This window comes from Balaenoptera ricei, chromosome 14, assembly GCF_028023285.1.
Source record: "Balaenoptera ricei isolate mBalRic1 chromosome 14, mBalRic1.hap2, whole genome shotgun sequence".
Lineage (NCBI taxonomy): Eukaryota > Metazoa > Chordata > Mammalia > Artiodactyla > Balaenopteridae > Balaenoptera > Balaenoptera ricei.
Genome location: NC_082652.1, coordinates 40,083,690 through 40,098,823, shown reverse-complemented (window position 1 = coordinate 40,098,823; position 15,134 = coordinate 40,083,690). Strand labels below are relative to the sequence as shown.

Below are 15,134 nucleotides of genomic sequence, written 5' to 3'. Positions count from 1 at the left end.
TTAATCCAACAATAGCTATGTTGAAAGCTTGTTTTTGCTGAGCGAGCTCTCATGACTGTACCAAAGGTTTCCAACTTATATCCTACTTATCCTACAAATTTTTTTATGACAGTCCTATTCAGCCCCTAGTTTCCATGATTATATTCTCCAAAAATGGCTCTCTTGTGGCCTCTGCTGGTTTGACAGCAGACCACTGCTTCACTGATTCCTTAAATGCACACTGAAGGATTCAAGTGTAAGGTCACTTCAGCTTCCCAAGGAAGCATTCTAACAGCATCCGCTCAGCAAAGAGAAAGATTCTGAGATGTCTCTTAAACTGCTAGGCTTGCTGAAAACAGACAGTGGTAAAACCTGAGAGATTTTTAAATGCTTATTTCTGAAGTGGCATTTTTCAGAATTAAACTCATGCTTGTTAAGATGTTGGGAATAAGTGAATTAAGATTCTTAGGTGTGTTCTTTAAAAGCGTGCCCCTTTGGAATAAACTTGTCAAAATTTGCCTGATTCTGATACTTGTATTATACCTGGCAAAGATAAAAGTGCTTGATAAAGGTTTAAGTAAATGTACTAGTGTTATTTGGTTTTACGTAACACTATTCCTTTTTGACAGCTAAATTAAAGACGATCTGGGCAAGAATCTTTTCAGAGTTATTTGTTTTAGAGGGCCTAAGAATGTTCTCTGTAAGTTTTTAAATACATATGCTAGATGCAATTTAAATCGAGTTACTAATATGTTAAGCTGCCTTTCCAGTTGGACTTTGGGAAATTTTTCACTACGTGAGAGGTGTTAAGAATATTCTTCTGCTTCATTTGTTCTTTTCTCAAGGTAGCATGTTGTATCTTCTATATACATTTGGATACCTATGATTAACTCATTCAAACTGCTGCCTCTGACAACCTTACATTTCAAATGGTTTAATCGGGATGCCTGTCAAAGGCAGGAAAGGTGTTAATCCAGTGTGAAGTGCTGACATCGAGGTTCCACATGCTTTCAAAGTTTAAATCACAGGTCTTCAACTTTAAAAGGCTCACAGGCAACCTGAAACTATATGTAACTACATACAGTGATTGATACATATCTGTATGAAAATACTGTCTAACATATATAATGCTTTACAAATGACGAAGCCCTTTCATATAATTATCTTAAATCACAAACTGCAGTTCTGTGTTTAAATGCATCTGTCTGACTCAAGTGTTTTTAAAAAGTGTCTATTACATTACTTCATTTAAAGGTAGAGCTGGTCAACAGCAGATGAAGACGTCAGTTTACCCAACCTCACAGGCTTACTGAGGAAAAATGAAAAATGCTGGCTAAAGGTTTGGATTTCTGTCAAGCCACTATCAGGCAGACAATCTCTTGTGTCTGCTTAGGCTACCTTTTTAAAAAAACAGATCACTGGAGATATACAGCTCTAGCTGCACATCCTGTGGTGCCCTGTTCCAATCCAGGTGTCTCTCAGTGACTAGTCTGGCCATGGAGACACAGGGAAAGTTACTGGGAGGGGCCTTCTGGAAAACTTTTTAAAGAAGGACAAAAACAAATGACATGCGCCTTTTTCTTTTTCCTTCTACCTGCCTGGAACATGGACATGATTCCAGAGGTGGCATAACTATTTAATAGTCACAAGGATGAAGGCCACATACAAAATATGAAAGAGCAGAAAGCTAGAAGAAATCTGGGTTTACGAGGGCATGGACCAGCTTTGGACTGCCCATCTCCAGACATTCTAATGTGAGAAAAAGAAAACTAGTCTTTTGTTGTTTAATCTTTTTTGGATCTATTTTTTTGCAGCTTAGTGTTAAGCTGATACATAAATTCACAAGATTATTTGAAGATTAAAAGAGAAAAATCTATGTGAAGAGTGTAACATGGTTTCTGGAATATACTAAGTGACCAATGAATGGCTATTATTTGGGGGAGATTAGTTGACTGCCAGCAGAGAACAAAAAATCAAACATAGGATAAACAATTTGGGAAGGGAAGAAAAGTGCTGAATAGAAGCTATGATAGGTCCATTAAAACAAAAAAAATTGAGAATCACATTCAGAGCCAAACAATGTACAAAGAGGGTCTAACATAAAAGTAGATACTAAATATAAGTGATTTATTTTCCAGTCCCCTCTGTTGAAAACATAAAACTGATGTCATTTAGTCATGAAAACCTTGATCAATGAGGAAGACAAGACTAAACAGATTTTTAAAAACTCTGAGAAGTAAAGGTTATATCTATAAGGTAATTTAGATTTTCGTGAGGCATTGCATTCAGTGTGTCATGTACTCCTGCTTATGTAATACTGTCAAGATCTGGATTAAAGGAATACACAAGACACTGATAAAATGCCACTAGAAAAGGTGACACAGGTGCGGTCAGTCATCTTGATGACTCAGACACTAGGTTCTGGAGGAGTAGAAAGTTGCTAAATACAGAAATCTATTTTGTTCACAAATTGGAAGTTCATAACATTAGTCAATCCAGAGAAATGCAACTAACTGAATTTGAACATGTGGGTGGAGAAGAACTCAAATTCAGTTTGAAAACTGCACTAGGAATAACAAGTATGATGAAAAGAAAACATGTGAAGAGCTGGAATAGTATGATCAGAGGATGTTAATTTATAGTACGTGGCAAAGGAATGAAAGTTGATATTTGTAGTCATCTTGAAAGGAATTCACTACCGAGTAGTACTTCATTTCAAGTCAATGAAAGAAAGAAGCTGGAAAGTTAAAAGGATTATTAAAATTTAGCCTTTTAAAAGACATGAATGCCAGACATTGGAATGACCTACATAAGAGCAACTTGGTTAACAGAATAAAAATCTATGTTAACATGAAGTCACTGCTGAATGTGAATACCAAGGGAAGATGGAGTAAAAGATCTGAAAGGCAACAAATCAGACTACAACTATCATATTTTCAAAATTGTAATTAGGTATTACCAAATAAAGTAATAAACAACTTTTAACTTAGAGTGCAAAATAAAAGCACCTTATTATTTTAAAGGTGCAAAAGCAAGAAAATACGACATAAACTTATCCATTTTTAAATAGTCGTCTGTGTGATGGGTAAATGCCATTTCAAAACATTTTCAATAGAAAAATGATTTATAAATCAGTTTTCAGAAGATCAAAAAAATCAATGTTTAATACCAACTTTAACTATAAATAAAAAGAATATTGTCATCTCTCCTGTTTTTGCTTCAACATTTATATCTTCTGCTCTTTGCCTTTTGGAGAAAATATTGCATTGTAAGGCTGCCGTCTTTTTGGACGAGGACAAGGATCAAGATCTTCTTTAATGTAACCTTAAAAATAAATCACAAATTTAAAAGACAATATCTGCAACATATTTCAGCATATATCCAGTAAACATGTGTCTCATTTAATGCCTTTTAAGTTCACATGATTTTTCTATTAGCTGGTTGTGTTGATTAATGATTTCACTACTTAGCATCAATTTTCTCATTTATACTAAAAACAATAGCAAACATTTATGAAATGTGCTGTATACATTATCTAGGATAACTCCCACACTCCTCTGCAGCAGCTTCCACTATGCCTATTTCACAGCTGAGCTAATGGAGACACAGGGAAGTTTGATATCTCGCTCAAGTTCCCAAAGCTAGGAAGTAGGAAAGCTGGCGCCCTGCCCAAGATCTAACTCCAAAACCAGAGCACTTAAGCACTTTCCTATTCTGCCTCCCATTGGTTGCAAATGGGGACAAATGGTAAACATGAACTTTTTACTATTATGATAAATTCCAGGTGCTTATCAAAAAGACTTTTTTCAGTAGCTATTTGATGAGATGACATGTTCCTATATTCTTCAGACTATTCGATTCTCCTAAGGTGTCTCCATTCACGTAGTTTTCAGGGGAGGATTCTGCTCTGCCATACCCCTAGGCCATATTAGGGGTACAAGCACAGGCTCTATCCAGACTGTCTAATTCTATTTGATGACCAAGCAGAGACATCATGTCAAAGAGGACTTGTTAATGGGGAAAGTGGAAGTATGGTAATAGTTGTAAGAGACTCTGCATCTTTTGGAAAAACTTACCACTAAATATCTGGAGCTTTAAAGCTGCATATGTTCTCAAATTACATTAAATGTAAGTGCTGTATTTGAAGGGGCTAGTTGCATGTCAACAGGCTCCCAAACAAACAAAAGTCCTTTTTACTCAAATATGTTTTATAAATAATTAGCATTCTGGATAGTGAGGTTTTAACATCTAAAATTCAGAGTAGTCTCTTTAAAAAAAAAAAAAAAAAAGATGCTTTTCAACAATATAACTTTGCTGCCAACTTTTGTAAAGTTATGAAAAGTCATTCTGATGACTGGATAAAACAAATTACTTTCTGAAATCTGAATGAAAGAGGAGAATAATGCATACAACAATCCCATTAAAGTGCTTATAAACAATCTATGATTCCAGTGAAGTTATTTGAAGAGTTGAAAGTTAAGCCTTTATCTTTACAAAATTGTATTTATGTCACAAAACTGGCACCCAACTTACAGCAGAAGGTAGAGAACCGTGGAGAAAAAGTTTAGTGTTTAGACTCGGGTATACACAGTATTTAAAAAAAAGAAGTTCCAAAATGTTACAATCTGTATTCTCACCTCTTTCCATACAAGTCTGAGTGGAAGGAAAACCAACTTCCCAGAAATTCTCTGGTGTGTTGGGTGGAATGTAGCGAAATCGGTGTCTTGAGCAGGAAGCCAACTTCTTTTCTCTTTCTTCTGCTGGAAAATCTGCATAATACTGATAATAAAACTGGTGAGTTTTCCACTTAGGAATAATAAATGGAGTGTTATGCTTACTGGTTATAAACTAGAAGCTAAGAAGACTATTATTCAGCATGCTAAGGAAACTGAATTCTCACTGATGATAATATTAGTAAGTAATACTATCTCTAAGTAAATTACTATATAAATTACTAATAATAATTAGTGCTGGTCTGTGAAATGTTTGCTCCATAAAGAAAAGGAGCCTGTATCACAATGTAAGAAAACATACTGCTTCCTGCTTCAGTAAAGTCTTACAAGTAAAAAAAAACATGCCAGCTGAACTTTACAGCGTGCTTAGTGGTACAGCTGATTTATATACTGGTGCTGCAAACTCTTCATCTTTCTCAGACCAGTAACAAAAAGGCCAAGGCCTGCACTCTGAATAGCACATTTCTCAATTGTTATTTGAATATAACGTGTGTTTTGAAGTAATTTTCCTTTCACTACAATTTTTTAAAATAAAAATTTAGCTTTGAATGTTGTAGGCTTCACGACTTCCCCCTTTAAACTAGATCTTTCAATTAGGATCAAAGGCATATTACTTTTTGCAAGTGTGATCATAAGGAACCTGAACTTCATGCAAAGAAAGATAAAACTTTTATGTGAAAACTATACCGGTCTTCAAGCTCTAGATCTAAAGAAAATAAAGCAGTAGTGTAAAGTTTAATAGAACACAAATGATAGGATCACATAATCCAGCTAATTCCATTTTACACTTGAGGAACTGAAAATCAAAGTGATAATTCACCAAAGATATCACCTATTAAAAGTGGCAGACTTAGGACTAGAAATTTTTTGAAGTAAAGGGTTTCTAATATATTTTTCTTTTATATAGATTAATTAATTAAAGGTTTTAGAGTATCTCTGAAACTTTTTTTGGGGAGGGTATCTTTTTCTTCATTCTCACTGCCATGAATATAAGCCTTTGTTACCTTAGCCTGGGAACTGCCCTTAGAGAATCATGGTTATCAGTCAGTGTTAGAGAAACATTGCCACCAAATTACAACATATTTGAAAACAACAGTAGGCTAGTGTAGCTGTTAACAGCAGTGAGCAAGCGGAAGAGTGTTAGAAGATAAAGTCAGAGAGGAGGTGGGGTGGGAGTCTGCTGTCCTTGATAAGGGCTTTGATACCATTTCTTAGAGAGGAAGACAACTAAGGATTTTGGGCAGAAGAGTGACATGATTTAACTTTTATTCTAAAAAGATCATTTGGAAAAAAGACCATTCATTGCTGTGTTGAAAGTACGATCAATAGGATTTGCTGATAGATCCATTACTGAGATATGAAAGAAAAAAGTAGGTAACTACAAGATCTCTGGTTTAAACTAGAGAAGAATGGACATATAAAAGGCTCAGAGGTAAGGTTTGAGAATTGGAGATAGAAACTATGTGTTTGCTTTAGGACACGTGAAATTTGAGGTGACTATTAGCCACATGTATGTTGCATATTCCACATGTGGAATAGGCAAAGGGAAAAATTTAGGAACTGTAATTGTAAGCATACAGACAATATTTAAATACATGGGACTGGCACTTTCACTCCTGGTCATGAGGGAGTAACAGGGAACAGAATTACCCTCTACCTTAAAAACTGAAAAAATGGAATAAAATGCATGAAACAGTGTTTTCAGAGACTGGATAACAGCACAAAAAATGATTCCTGAGAGGAGGAAAGCAAATTAACAGTGTTTCCAGCAAAAGAGCTTTATTCTCACTGGTAGTAATAGTTCCACTTAGAACTAAAAACTGGAGGTTTACTTAGTATAGACCATATTCCTTAAGAAATCATGATACATTCGTGTTATGAAAACTCATGATACAGGAGGAGGTTTTGCTTGTATCACCAAACTGCTTTCCAAAATAGTGATCTCAATTTACACTCCCGCTGTTAGTATATGACAGCATTTTTCTCACCAAATGCTTACTGCACTGTAACCTATTCATACATAACTTTAATGTGCTTGGTTATCAAATTCTCTAGCCATAGTTTTTAAAAAGAAAATTTAAAAGGGGAAGTATATTGCTGGAAGCAGGTATCCAACAGCTAAAGGATAGCAAGGGAAGAAATAAAAACAGTAAGTTTCAAAAAGACACAGAACCTGCCTAGCACTATTTATTAAGAGGACAATTAGTACAATCTACTTCAAGATATACTATTTAGTCCAAGACACCCAATGTATAAAAGGAAAATACAATTGTGTTTTAAGGATGAAGTAGAGCCTATTCATCACATTTTGTTTAGAAAGGAAAATGTTTGGGGGGGAAAAAAAAAAGAGCTTATGGTTGTACTAGTTATTTAGAAAAAACAATTATGAGTACATCTCATTTCCTCAGAGTGCTGGTGTTTAAGTAAAAAATAAAATAGCCAAGTTTCCAACTAAAATGTCAAAATTTCGCCCAAATAGTATATGTATTAGAGCCTCTGCTGTAACATAACACAAGGTAAAAAAATTAAAAGATATACAAATAAACATAGAAAAGACAAATGGCACAAATGACTTAAGCTGGAAATAAGAACTACTGCTTAGGCTCCAGATTCACTTAGAGAATCTAAGAGAAATTGAGGGCTTTCGTTTTCATCTATATCTCTCAGGTCCCAGCCAGTATGTATACTCTATGTATTCATTCTGTTATTCCTGGCTCAAACTTGTTTCTAGATACAAATACGGTTTGTATATGTGATTTTAAAATCATGCATATAAAGCCATCTTTACAAAAACCCAAATGACAGTATTTACATTAGTACTTACAATTTCACATTCCTTACATGTGTGTCCAAGCAATTTTCTTCTTTCTTCTTTTTTCCGGACTACCTCAATATGAGGAAAATTTTGTAAGCTGGTCTCTCTGGGGGGAAAATGAATTAAATTTATCTGTTACTATAGAGACCTTTGGTTTAGGTTTTAAATTAGCAAAGGTGAGCATCCAGAGGAGAAATAATCCCAAAACATTCATTCATTTTATTTGAAATGCTTCCCCAGAATGTGAAAAGAAACAAGCATTTCTTCATTCACTCTCCACTAAAATATTAAGTATTTTACATATTACATAGTATTTTACATATCAGGTATTTTTATAGATATTTTTCTCTAACTGAAAAAGATAACTATTACTTCCTATTTTTGCCTCTGGCTGGCTGAAAATAATTATTAGGTTGGGAGGTAAAATATAAAATAACCTAATTATAAAGGAATGCTGTATTATTAAACTCAGGAATTGCTATTCTATAACATGACTGAGAGAATACTGCCTGTTAACTAGGTTTCTAGTACTAAAAACCCATAAATCAGGGCTAACCTACTCCTCCCTAAGGAACAAATTCATTTGTTTGCATGTCATTTACTATTTTCTCCAACAATTTCTTTTGTCGCTTCCGTCTACCTTAAATTCTTCAAAATATTAGGCACAATTATCATTTGTGCTTGTCCTTAAAGACAAAGATTCTATCGTGAACCACTGGAAACCTAGGAGGGGTCAAAGCCACTGAGGTATGGATTGATGAGGTATACAGCTCTTTAGTAAGAAAAAGCAATCAGGAAGCATGGAACATTTCTTTATAATATACTTGCATCCTACTTAAGCCCAATATAGAAAACACCAAATTTACAAGTAAATGAAGACTTATGTAACACCATATACGTTTGTTTATAATAGAAACATCACCAGTGAACTTAAACAGTCTGACTCACAAAAACTGACTTTTAAAATGACCTGTTGGTAACACATCTACTCCTTTGAGGTATTTTGATAGTTGGCAAGTACTGTTCTTAAAAAAAAAGCTTTAAATGCTCTATTTCAAAACATATCAGGTTATATAGGTCCTTTTTGTGCTTAAATCCAACAACTCTCTGGAGCAACCGGTAAATTAAAAAAGACCAAGAAACAACAGATAAAAAAATATTGCCATGACTATACTTTCTTTCAAATAGTTTATGGAATCTTAGGTTTATACAGAATATAATTTAGCCATATCCTTTCCTCTGAATCTAATCTATCCTGTTTCTGTAGTGTACTATAACGCAGCAGGGAATCCACTAGTAGACTGGCAGCTGCAGTAGACATCAAGCATCACCTAAAAGGTTACTAAGCTTCTTGTCCCTGAAATAACACAACCCATCTTCCCAGGGTTTGCTAGTACTCTCAGTGGGGAAAGGGACCATACTAACTCTGAGACTTATACCATCCTTACATCTTTACCCACGTCCTGCATCTCCAGCTATCTAATGGTTTCAGAATAAATAAAACTACTCATGTATTTTTTTAAAAGTTAGTGAAGCTATGGGACTTCCCTGGTGGTCCAATGGTTAAGAATCCACCTTCCAATGCGGGGGACGCAGATTCGATCCTTGGTCGGGAAACTAAGATCCCACATACTGCGAGGCAACTAAGCCTGCGTGCCAAAACTAATAAGCCCGCACGTCTCATCTAGAGGGTCTGCGTGCCGCAGACTACAGAGCCCAAGCGCTCTGGAGCCCGTGCGCCACAATGAAGATCCGACAGAGCCAAAAATAGAAAAAAAAAAAAAAAAAAAAGTTAGTGAACCTATACTAGAAACATCTGAAATGACAGTTCTTACTGTGCAATCTTACTTCTAGGGATCTATTCCAAAGATGCACAGGCAAAAATTTGAAAAGAGAATGCACAAGGCTATTCACTGTAGCATTATGCATGCTAGCATAACTGTAAACAACCCAAATGCTCATTGCTAGGGAATAAACTATGTACAAACAACAAAATACCATGAAATTAGAAAAAGAAATGAGGAATATCACTATATACTACTATGAGTGATTTCCAGGACATATAGTTAAATGAAAAAAGCAAAGTAGAGAAAAGCATATATAGCATTCTACCATTTGTATAGAGAAGAGAGTACAATTATCTATATCTACATCAATTTCAAGATATATAGAAATTTGCTTTTACTTCTTAAAATGTCTGGAAAACCATAAATTTTTAACAAATGGTTATGTGTGTAGGAATAGGAAGCTATCAAAATGAAGGGGACTTCACTATAGAAGACAGACTTCGGAATATACCCTGTTTTGCAGCCTCTGGTATCATATACATAATTTCCTTAATTTTAAAGAATTAAAGATAAAAAGAAAAAACAATTTCTAAAAAATCAAAAGCAAAATTACACAAACATGGATACTGGGTTGGTGGCACAACTACAGAGAAAATAATTATCCTAAGTGACCTGAAAACACAGTGATTTGACTGTACCTTTCTGATGGGATATATCGTAAGGACAAGAAGACTCAAAAAAGTCTTAAACCATTTTCATAAATCATGTTATTCATAATAGTTTGAATTATTCTGAGAGTGTTCTGTGGAATCAAGTTAAATGAAGAATGATGTTAGTGGCACTGAGAAGTGGGATTTTCAGTAAGCGGGGAACTAGATACAGATGTAACAGAGGACGTTACAGAGAAATCCTGTAGTCCTAAACTTGAATTGAAGCTATCAGTATGAACATATGTAGTTTATCTTAAAAAACAAAATGAAACAAAAACTTTACTTCTAACTCTGTCCAGCTAAAAGATCCAGAAACAATGGCTAACTGGAGCAATGAGCAACCCCAGCAGTCAGACTGCGGCCTAAATACTGTTAAACTAGGGCTCCTGGAGAAATGGCAGATTCCAGCCTATGGCAGGAGCCTAGAACATCTTCTCATACCAGAGCAAGGAAGCTATGAAAGACAGCTAGAGTAGTGTCCCTTCAAAGAGGCTTCTGCTGGGCAAAGATGGGACAATCTGAGTATCATAAGGGTGATAAATGCAATGGATTGAAATGCATCAAACATATTTAAATCCATTAGTTCATAATGATACTTAAACAAGACTCTCTCTAGTCACATCTGAGATGCTAGGGTACTATTTCTTTGGAAAACTGGTGAATAAAGGGAAAGAATTAATCATTTAGCAACAAAATGACAGCTCTGATCTATTAGAGTCTTACAGGCAACAGTAGAAATTTATCTTGGCCTGTCAGATTTCTAAATTCTTGATCAAAGTATAAACAATAACTTTACTTATTGAGTGACTGAATTTGCCAACATCATAACTTAAAGAAAAAAAAAAAGCATAAAAAGTTTTTTTGAATAAACTGCTATGCCTTAATTCACTTCTAGAATGAACAGTACATGACTGAAAGTTAGAGAATTTGCATATTTGCATAAAAGGCAGAAAGGAGCATTATGGTTTAAAATCAAGATGCTTAAATTTTTTTTTTAATTTAAAAATTCTCATAAAATAATTCTGAAGCACAGCCTAAGGCCTGCCACCCAAAGGCTATACTATATACAAGTTACAGTATTCAATAAATTGCTGAAGTTCAAATAAAGTTCACAATAAAATAGGATAAGAATAAAATATGTTATAATGAAGCAGAGAAAATAACTGTCATCACTGTCCAAAACAGGGTAGTGGTGGTAAAAAAATTTCCTTATTTAAAAAATTTGCCATCTTTATACTTGAGTTCCATTTTTGTTATGGTCATAAAGTAAATGATATAGACTCTATTTTAACCAAAGTAGCAATATTAATAGGTCAGAGATCCTCAAACAAAGATAGCTCTGTGGTACTTCCAATCACATTGCTGGTATTAACCAAGGCCAACTTACCTTTCATCATCTTTAAAATATGGCTCCACAAATGCTTTCTGTTTGACTTTATCTTTTTTATCACCAGGAGCTGTAAACAAAACAATCATACCACAAACTGAATGTAGAACTTACTTAGAAATAATTAGCTTTTTTGGGGAAAAAAAAGGACATATACCAAAACTTCTATTTTTATTGGGTTTCATACTCTGGTCCCTGGGCAATTAGTTTAAATTTTCTATAACTAATTCCTTCCTTTCTTTTTCATCTGCATAATAAGGAGAGTACTTATTATCTCACCTAAGAATTACTAAAGAGATAAAAATCGTAACTATAAAAAGTATTTTAGACTTTAAAAGAACTACTCAGATGTCCATTATCATCTGGCACCAAACAACAATAACCAGATGGCTTTTAATCTTTTCACTTATTAGTCCCGTTGATTTTTATAATGTGTCTTTAAGGTAGCTGATAACTAGGAAATAAAAATATTTTAAAATTTTATCAGAATATTGGTGACAAAATAAGAACTAGAGCCCATGGACGTGAATCCCAAGTTGTCTAGACTCAAATAGCTAACTGCTATCATCTGTTCAAATAATCAAAATTTACTGAGCATTGTGCTAAGTTCTGGACATAAAATGTAGAACAGGAGAGACCAGGTCTCCTGTCCTCATGGCGTTTACATTGCAGTGAGGGAAACAGACATTAAGCAAGCAGACAGCTAAGGCTACCTGAACATGTAAGGTAATAACTGATGAATACAGAGAAGTCAGCCGTGAGAAGAGGTACGAATGGGGAATGTTCTAGGTAAAGGTCCTCGATGGCAAAAAGTTTGGCACATTATAAGAAGTAAGAGGAGGATAGTGTGGTTGAGATTTAGCAAAAAAGGGAAGTGTTGGGGAAGATGAGGCTGGGGTGGGGGGAGTGGGCAGGTACCAGATTATGATGGGACATGGAAGCCAAGAGAAGAAGTTTGAATTTTATTGCAAGTGCAATGGGAAGCCACTGAAGACTTTTAAATATTATCTACTTTACTGAGGCATAATTTACATACAAGGATTTTAAGTGTACTATGATGAATTTTGACAGATGTATATTCCAGTGTAACTGCTAATACCCAAATCGAGACAGAGAACATTCCCATGAAAGTTTCCTATTCCACTGTTTCTCCTGCACAAGAATGTTCTCTTATGTCTCTCCCCTCCCCAACAATCACTGATTTAATTTCTATCACCATAGCTTAGTTATGTCTGTTTTAGAGCTTCATATCAATGAGATTATATAGTATGTATTCTTTTTCATCTTGTGCATTTGTCTAGCTCAACAGGTTTTAGAGACTGATCCATGTTGATGAGTCTAGTAGTTCCCTCCTTTTTGTTGTGAAGTAGTGTTCCATCATGAGTATACCACAATTTATTCACCTGCTGATGGACATTTGGGTTGTTTCCAGTTTTGACCTATTACAAATAGCACTGCTATGAACATTCTTGAACACATCTTTCCGTGAACATGTTTTCATTTTTCTTGGGTATATATCTAGGAGTGGAATTGCTGGGTCACAACACAGGTATATGCTTAGCTTTTACAAAAAACTGACAACTTCAATAAAGGTGTTAAAAAACCCCTGCTGAACTGTTTTTTCAAAGTATAGTCAATTTTCTACTCCACCAACAATGCATGAGAGTTCCAGCTGCTTTTCACACTTGCTAATGCTAGATGTTAGCAATCTTTTTAACCATTCTGGGGGTGTGAACTGTTATCGCCATCCCTGACTGTCCAAGAATGTTGATCGTCTTTTCATGGGCTTATTGGCCATTCAAATATCTTCTTTTCATTGAAGGATTTTTAAGCAAGAATACAATCCAACTTAAATTTAAACTAAATCACTTTTAATTCTCTGTAGAGACTGGGCTAGAGATAAGAGATACATAAAAAGACCAGTTAGGAGGCCTGGAATAGAAGAGGTAGAGATCAGAGTGGCTGAGACCAGGTAGTGGCTACAGAGATGGAGAGAAGTGAAGTGTTATGAAATATATTTTGGAGATACTGCTGCCAGGGTATTAGACTGGGCATGAAGGTCAGGTGAAAGAAGTCAAATATGACTCCCACATTTCCATCTTTAGTAAATGTGAGGATAGTAACTGAGGCTTAATGAAACCCAGAAAGGCAGAGGAAGATCAAATTTGGGTAGAAAAATAAAGATTTCTAATTGGAATATATTAATTTTAAGGTGCTTATAAGATGTCCAGTATGTAAGTGGAAAAAAGTCTGAGGTTCAGAAGAGAAAGGACAAGGGTGGGAGTAATGAATATACAGAAACGTCTTTTTCACTTGTCTTACAGAACAGCACGTACTCTCGTGTTCTTCCTACTTCATAGGCTGCACCTCCTTCTCAGTTTCCTTTGCTGGTTTCTTCCTTTTAAAGTTGCCATATCCTAGAGGTCAGAACTTGAAATACTCCTCTTTTCTATTTATATTCAATTCTTGGGTGTTCTCACTCAGTGTCATGACTTTCAGCTCCATCTACTTGCTGTTCACCTCCTGCCCACTAAGTCATTTTTTTTAAATTCTGGATTTCCTGTCCAAACTTGACACATGTCAACTGCCTACAAACACCTCCCCTTGAATATCTAGTAAGTACTAACATGTCCAGAACTGAGCTTTTGATATCCTGCCCGAAATCTACTCCTTCGTATGAGGGAAGGCTAGGTAGAATTTTGTGATATGGGGGTCTAGAAAATGAAATAAATGGACAGAAAGTCCTAAATTCTATGCCTGAGTGACTGGGAAAAATAAAAAAGTCTGAAAGGTCACTTGGTAGGAAATAAATGGAACTTGGTTTAGATATCTTAAGTTTAAGCTGTTGAAGAGATGCAAAAGTAGGATTACTAAGAAATGCAGGGCTGAGATTCATTGGAGAAATCAAACTAGAGATGCAGATTTGGAGTTTTATTTTCAGAGGTAATTTAATAAAAGCATGAGAGAAAATGAGTGTGAGGAAGAAAACAGAGTCTTGGGGATACTCTAGAAAACAGAAGTTGCCAGAGATCAGAAGAGCAGTGCAGCATGGCCACAAAAGCTAAGTGAGAAGAAATTCTGGGATGTTCAGTGTGAAAAGCAACTTAAAAAAAAAAAGATAGAAATTAATAATTATACCTTATAAAAGAATATCTTTTTTTTTGAAGTGAAACCAATTTGCAAAGGGCTTGGGGAGAAAAATGAATTGAACAGTTGTGAATTTTTATCACGAAATTTGCTTGATCAAGTTTTTGCCATGGACTGAGCAAACAAAAGCATGCTGTTATGTATCTGGTTAAGGTCTCATCCTGTGGGCTGTCACTTTAAAAAGCACAAGGAAAACATAATCAAGATAGATTTATATTCAATGCTTTGACTATTGTCATAGCAGAAGTTGTGCTCATTTAAGCCACTATAAAACCACCTTTGCACTAAATTAAAAATTGACCGTTTTATTCACAGTAAGAAAATGAGATATTTAGCAAGAATTTTAACTAATTTTCAATTCAGATTATCTACTTAAGAGTTTCACTTAGACTGTTCTTCTTTTGATTGATATCCTACATTATGAATTACTGCTTCTAATAAAACAGATCTGAAGAAGACAGATATAGTATTTTATCTGGGAAGGTAAAGTATTCAAGCAGGAAACGGGTCTGAATTTTCTGCAAAACTTCCTCTTTTCACTCAATTACAATAATTCACTTAATTATGGTATCACTT

General features: G+C 35.0%; 1 protein-coding gene across 6 annotated transcripts in view; it reads right to left on the bottom strand.

The window, feature by feature from the left end:
- Nucleotides 1-2,089: 2,089 nt before the first annotated feature.
- The window catches only part of RBBP8 (RB binding protein 8, endonuclease), a 98,477-nt gene continuing 85,432 nt past the window's right edge, over nucleotides 2,090-15,134 (bottom strand). For all 6 annotated transcript variants that reach the window (XM_059894000.1, XM_059893997.1, XM_059893999.1 and 3 more), the window contains 4 exons: nucleotides 11,412-11,481; nucleotides 7,537-7,633; nucleotides 4,617-4,758; nucleotides 2,090-3,303 (listed from right to left, as the gene is read on the bottom strand). In XM_059894000.1, the coding sequence (XP_059749983.1) occupies nucleotides 3,206-3,303; nucleotides 4,617-4,758; nucleotides 7,537-7,633; nucleotides 11,412-11,481 (407 nt within the window). In that variant the 3' untranslated portion in view covers nucleotides 2,090-3,205. The remainder of the gene's footprint in view (nucleotides 3,304-4,616; nucleotides 4,759-7,536; nucleotides 7,634-11,411; nucleotides 11,482-15,134) is intronic.